We start from the raw sequence: 7,030 nt of genomic DNA, 5'->3' as shown, positions 1-7,030 counted from the left end.
AGACAGACAGGCCAGGGTAGACAGACAGACAGGCAAGGCCAGGGTAGGCAGTTAGACAGAGACAGACAGACAGACAGGCCAGGCTAGACAGACAGACAGGCAAGGCCAGGTAGGACAGACAGACAGGCAAGGCCAGGCTAGACAGACAGACAGGCAAGGCCAGGGTAGACAGACAGACAGGCAAGGCCAGGCCAGGGTAGGCAGACAGACAGACAGGCCAGGCTAGACAGACAGACAGGCAAGGCCAGGGTAGGCAGTTAGATAGGTGCAGTAAATTGTTGAAGAACCTTCAGTTTGTAGTAGGCGTCCGCCTCATCTCTGTGTTGCTGCACAGACTTCTCGTACTCCACCCTGATCTTGTTGAGAGCGGTGGAGATGTCGAAGGACTTGACCGTGTCAACCTCGATCATGGACACAGACGTGTCCATAGACTTGGTTCCCAGTTTGAACTGCAGAGTGGACAATTCCTGTGTGGATAGAAGGTGGACAGTGATGTACAGAGTCAGCTAGACAGAGTCAGCTAAACAGAGTCAGGTAGACAGAGAGTCGGGTAGACAGAGAGTCAGGTGTGATGAACACAGACACTTCGACAACCAGATATCAAAATAATGACATCGTTCATTTACTATACTCATACTTAATTTACTATACTAATTTACTATACTCATAAACATAAACACTTAATTCTCTGTACCTCTTCCTGTGTCTTGGTGACAAATTCCAGTTCGTCCTTCAAGCTGGAGTACTTGGCATCCAAATCAATGCGTAATTCAGATGCCATATCTATGTCCTGGAAAGAGAGAGCGATAGTGGTACATCTACACGCTGAACAAATTCGGAGGGAGAGTAGGGGATTTTGTCATGGGGGAGGAGGATTATGTCCGCAAAATGTACACCGTATCCCAGTAAAAAATGCCTCTTTGTTTCTCTCTTTACCTTCTTCATAGCTGAAATGTCAGAGTCCAGCTGAAACTTCACCCCTTGCTCAAAGTCAAACCTGCAACACCATGCAGCAAAACCCTTTTTAATGCACCATTCAGCTGTACAAGGAAGTTCCATCAAACCGTCAAGCTTGTCTATAGATGGGGCCACATGAATATGGGACGAGGATAAAAGTACTATGCAAAATAAAAGCTATCCGGTCAAGAGGCATAATTTCAACAAATTGAGGAATCTTAAAGTATCACCGTTTAGAGATTCCATATAGTTTTATCAACCGAATAAAGTATTTACTGCTTATTGAATGTTCAATTACTTACAGTATTTGGCTAAATAAAGGTGAACTAAGTTACGATATTTATAGTTGTATTGTGCTTGTACTCTAACAAAGATATTAAGATATTAAAATAAAATATGTGAAACGGAGACTCACTTGGCCTTGAGTTCGTGGGCAGTGCCGCGAACGTTGTCCAGCTCGATCTCCAGTTTGATGGTGTCCAGGGTGAGCGTCTCCAGGGCAACGCGGTACTCGCCGAGCTGAGCCTCGTACTCCGCTGTGGTGGTGCTGGAGGACTCTGGAGACCCCATGTCCGCACCCCCCGACAACTGGGACAGTCTGGCCTCCAGGATGGCATTCTCCTGCTGGAGGACTCTCACTTTGCCCATGTACGAGGAGAAACGTTCGTTGAGGCCGGACAGCATGTTCTTCTCTGCCTGCCGGGACCGCATAGGAGCCAATGCTGGGCCCAGAGAGGTACCCAATGCCATGGCCGACCCGCCACCGATCCCCCCTGCTGCCATGGTGCGTCCCATAGCGAAGGCAGGACTGGCCATCAGATCTCCACCGCCACCACCACCATAACCTCCACCATAACCTCCACCATAACCTCCACCATAACCTCCACCTCCACCATAACCTCCACCATATCCTCCACCATAACCTCCACCACCACCTCCACCTAAGCCACCACCGAAACCCAGCCCACCCCCTGCTCCCCCACCCATGACATGCGTGACACATAAATGCATCTTACTCACAGCATCACTATTATTCTAGACATATCCCTCACATCTACTGAAACTAACAGAGTTAGAATCCTAGACTGAACCTATGACAGGACAGGACAAGGGACGAGAGGCCAGGGAATCTAGGAACATGGATTCAACATAGGCTTAAATGTCCAGACAGGGAACATTTTTAGGCCGTAGAAAAAACCGAGGGGGTTTAATATGGTATTTGGTTAAGGTGTATTGGGGTAAAACTCTAGCACAGATCAGGCCGCAAGACTTCAAGCTGCCTAAAGTCACCTAGTGAGGGTTTAGTGCTATGCAGGACACACGTCAACAAGTCCACAACTAAGAAGGCTAGGAGACAGAACGACGAGCAAAGATGCAGTGGTATGGTTCATAGTACACCAGATGTAGATTAGGGTGCAGTAAAATGTGGAGAGACCCTTCAGTTTTTGGTAGTAGGGGGGGGCTCCGCGCTACATCCTGTGCTGCAAGGGCAGACTTCTCGTGCCACCTACCGATTATGAGAAAGGCACCAAGCGGGTGCGAGATGTTCGAGCAGCGACTTGAGCAGCGTGGTCACGCTCCTGATTGTACTTGCGTCAGGACACAGACGTGTCCATAAAGATTTCTTTTTCCAATTGGTAACTGTGTCGGTCATGAGGTTCTCTTCTGGACAATTCTGTGTTGGATATTACGAAGGCGGTTACAGTTTGATGTTCATATTCAGTACATATCAAGACGTCTCAGTCACTAAAAATGAACAAGAGTCAGTGTAGTACAGAGAGTTCACGGCCTTGCCTAGACATTACGAGGTCAGCCCGTGCATGAAACCACAGACTCATCTCACTTCCGACCAACCAGACCAACCCCCTCAATAATAAGGACACCGCGTTATCCTCACCCATAACTCCCCGCATTAGGTCAATTTAACTTTATCACGAACATCCCCCTAATTGTACTTCCAAACAAGACTATAAATCTCAGCACATACTATGGCTCATTCTTCCTGAGTAAAACATCTTTCTAATCCACTCTGTAACTCATCCCAGGACAACCGTCTTCTATCTCCTGTCTGTCTTCGCATGTGCCTCATACATTCTTACATCTGGATGTTCCGAGTTACCTTGCGTGATCCTCAGCGCAGCATTTCAAGTGTCCGTCAAGGACGCTAGTATCGGTTCCTTGGCATTCCAAACAAAGTCGCGTCAGAGATGTCATGGACCGGTTGCTATTGGACCAGGGCCTGTCCGTGGGGGAATTATAGGAGGGTCTATGTCCTGCGGGGGAATGGAGGAGAGCCAGAGGAGGTAGGTGGTACATTTGGGCCTTATAGGCTTGGGGGAGCTGGAGATTAGGCTTCTTACCCTTGTTCGAGGAGGAGGTGGCAGAGGACTACAGGGTGGCTTCGGTTGGGGGTGGGTGGCTTTGGGGGAGGTGGCAGTGTGGGGCTTTTGGGGGGTGAGGCTTTGGGGAGGAGGTGAGGGGGAGCTTGGGATGGGCTTGGTGCAATGTGGGGAGAGGAGCTGAGGCTAAAGGGGTCCTTGGGCCTGGGGCTTTAAGGGTGGGAGCAGGAGCGTGGTGGACTTGGGTTTTCAGTGGTGCTTAAGGTGGAGGTGTGTGATGGAGGTTATGGTGGAAGGATAATCATCGGAGAGGCATCGGACAGGTGAATTATTCTAACGGTAGCCGAGGTGGAAGGCCTGTATGGGGGTTGTGATCCCGCGATTCATCGTAAAGACCGAGTGTCTTTCTCTAGTAAGGCCAATAGGGTGCGAAAGAGGGTGTTCATGCAGTGAAGACGTGGTTCGTGGCGGTGGAGTAATCGCCTCCCATGGCCCCAGTCTTCCCCTTGCCAAAGAGTCAATCCTTGCAACACCAGTCCCTCCATTCAGCAATCAGGCGTACGGGACCTTTTAAGTGGTCAGAAGCACGACGCACGCATTGCAGGCAGGGGCGTAGGTATCCAGTGGCGAGGTCGGAGAAGTTCACAAAGTACGGGTGAAGTATGGGGCCCTATGGCACAACCATAATGAACCAATAGCTGCATAGAAGAGAATCGCGCGGAATAACTAGTTCTGATAGGACAAAAAGCAAAAAGTAAAAACCTGGACACAAGTGATATCTAAAAATAATTAACGAAAACAACCCATACGGGCATAATCACTACGGCACTTAAAAACAAGTCAACTAGTACGCATAATCCTAAATGAGGACACCATTAATATGGGAAAAGTCCAAGTACGAGATACGGAAAGACACTAAAATGTGAGGAATGCGTTCTTGAAAAAAGAGTAGCCAACAGACGCCAAGTCGTCGAGAAAAGATACGCACATCATTGACGGGTCTATTCAATCTCCACGAGACCATAAAGCTAATCTATCTTTAGCTCTGGGTATATGGGCGCAAAACATGTATAAACTCATAGAATCTACAAAGCAGTATAATCTAATCGGACGGCGCACTAAAAAATATAAAAAGATTGAACACCCAACGAGAACGGTCCATCACACGAGCCGAAAATGCCCACCACTAGTCGCAATGAGATGGACTGTAGTAGACCTGACTCATGCACAAAAAGATAATTCAGCAAGTTACGACTAGTAAAAGCTAGGTAAATAAATGAGTCGTGAATACCGTCGCACAATTGCATAACAACATGGTGCGCAATGTTGAAAAAGGTGATTACGTAGAGATACAGAGTAGGAGGGAGAATAAGCACATAAAAGATTTCACTTGCTCGGAACGCGATAACGCCGTCTGCTCCAGAACCATCTGACATCCAAAACAGAGAGAGTGTCCAGGCGAGGACCCGCTAAAACGAATCCACATGGACATACTCCCAAGAACAAGGTAAATCTCCCGCATCAAGCGAGATAAGCAGAGACCGGTATACAACCATTCACCGCTGTGGTGTGCTAAAACACCGGAGGACACATAAGAGACCGACTAACGCGCATAACCACCAGAATCACACTGGGACAGTTCAGACTCAGAACAGAGCCCATTGACGCGATCTGAACACAACATGCAGCAAAGGACCTTCGTACATTTGTCTCGCCATTTAACAGGATAACGACCAAAAATAGTATGCGAGGAACGCATCAATATACGAGAAACATCGCAGAAAAAAATGTCAGATGATAAAATAAAAGCACATTAACACAAAAAGCAGTTTAAGCTTTCTGACCAAGACAAGCGCTACCGCAAACACAGTAGGCTACCGACACGCAGAAAAAGCACACCCAGCAAATAAGAACCTACGAGCATTTCATACTCGTGAACCCATGAGCACCACGGGGAGGGACAAGATCAATCCCTTGTAGTCGGTATGTTAGAATAAGACTCATTAAAAGATGCCTGTAATCAAGAGCAAATACAAAACCCAACATGACGTGAAAGGCATTCCGTGGCTTAAAAAGACAGTCTCAATAACACTAACAAGTCACCGTTCGAGACAGCAAGACAGAGAAGATGATAAAACACAGTTAACAAGCACCCCTCAATGCCCTGGCCGACGCGCGACCGCATCCCCATAAAGAAGCATTGACCATGCTGCAACCAAAATGCGTCGTCTTCGCAATATACTTCGTCGAGGCAGGAGCCATCAAGAGCACAACTGCGAAATCTCCATACAGCGTCATTAATTTTGGGCATAAAGCCAAACACACACACCCCACAGACACTACAGCTAACAACTATGACACACAACCAATAACTCAGGACCCACTACCGCACCGTTTGGTAGCGAAAGACACGCATGTGCGAGCACCTCAGGTCAAACATACAACTTCTAGGGCCTGTAGTGAAATCCCACGGCCCAATTCGTCAGCCCCTAGCAAATAAAACGAACGCCGGCTACTACCACAACCCCTCTACCTAAATGGGACACTCAGTCACCCCAATAACCTTAGGTTACCTCCCAAAGGAGCCACCACTAAAGCAACTCCACCGGACTGCCCAATTTAAAATACAGGATACACCAACGAGAGCGGCCATTCACGCCAAGCCCTTCCACATAGCCTAATTGAAATAAGTAGGCTCATGCAATAGAGCTCACTACACGATCTTGATCTGATAGTCCCTTCACACACAGTCATAGACAATGGGATTGATCAAAAAAGTTGTCGATTACGTATAACAAACGAACAAACACATAAAAGCACTTAATCTTCTTGACACCCAAGGAACAAGTCAGTGCAAGAACAACAGATATGCACCTCTAAAAAACACTACTCCAGCAAATAAAGAATGAAGTATCAATAATTAGGAAATAGATCTATAACAAAAGGTGCTGATAAAATACAGCACAGAACACAAAAAAGCATTTAGACTGTCTCTGTAACCCAAGCAAACCCTGAGCAAAAAACAGTAGTACGCGAAAAAAAACACTTAATCTCCAGCAAATAAAATAAGCTCCATTTAAGTAACTTAATGAAACTGTGGATAACCATCAATCTTGTTAGTGTACGTAGTACTTAGAGACTCATAAAAATAGCGTAATCATCAAATACACCCAACTAAATACATTTGCTGATAAAAAAGGCCAAGTGAAGTAGACATCACAGTTCGGAAAAGGCAAGAGCAGGGAAATGACCATAAAAACACATAAGCAGCACCCCAAAGAACAAGTAAACAGGGCTCAAAAATGCTTTGCAATGAATTCTATGCCAACAGAGATAAACGTACGACATCAGGTATTTATTGCATAATCACGTAAACACCCACAATACACTACCTGCCCATAAAAGACAAATAATGCAGAAGACCAATTTAAGTTAAGGGAAAGGCCAAGTAGACTCGAAAGAACGATACGGGTAGAGAAAATTGCCACAGCGTACAGTCCGGTAAAACACTTCTACTCCACAAGCCCATCTTATGACCCAGTCATTAGGCGAGCCCAAGATCTGACTAAATGATCTCTAACGGAGTGCCTCATTTAAATACAACAACCAAACATACTGCCATTAGCCAGCCCTCCCCCACCACCCACCCCCTGCATCCCCCACCAACCTAAGTCGCAGAACACATAAAGTGCCATACTCCTACTCCAAGCCCAGCCCATGCCCAAGCTCCTCCG

At 46.8% G+C, this 7,030-nt stretch overlaps 1 protein-coding gene across 2 annotated transcripts in view; it reads right to left on the bottom strand.

Annotated features, from left to right (window-relative positions):
* Positions 1–1,861, bottom strand: part of zgc:136930 (thread biopolymer filament subunit gamma) — a 6,856-nt gene extending 4,995 nt beyond the window's left edge. The window contains exons 1-4 of one of the 2 annotated variants that reach the window (XM_024010349.2): positions 1,373–1,861; positions 937–997; positions 695–790; positions 288–467 (exon numbers count right to left, since the gene is read on the bottom strand). In XM_024010349.2, the coding sequence (XP_023866117.1) occupies positions 288–467; positions 695–790; positions 937–997; positions 1,373–1,773 (738 nt within the window). In that variant the 5' untranslated portion in view covers positions 1,774–1,861. The remainder of the gene's footprint in view (positions 1–287; positions 468–694; positions 791–936; positions 998–1,372) is intronic. The other variant, XM_024010350.2, reaches the window with a different exon arrangement.
* Positions 1,862–7,030: the final 5,169 nt, after the last annotated feature.

The sequence above is a fragment of the Salvelinus sp. IW2-2015 genome, linkage group LG19 (genome assembly GCF_002910315.2).
Source record: "Salvelinus sp. IW2-2015 linkage group LG19, ASM291031v2, whole genome shotgun sequence".
Lineage (NCBI taxonomy): Eukaryota > Metazoa > Chordata > Actinopteri > Salmoniformes > Salmonidae > Salvelinus > Salvelinus sp. IW2-2015.
The sequence above is the reverse complement of the archived record's forward strand: the minus strand, read 5'-3'. Positions and strand labels throughout refer to the sequence as shown.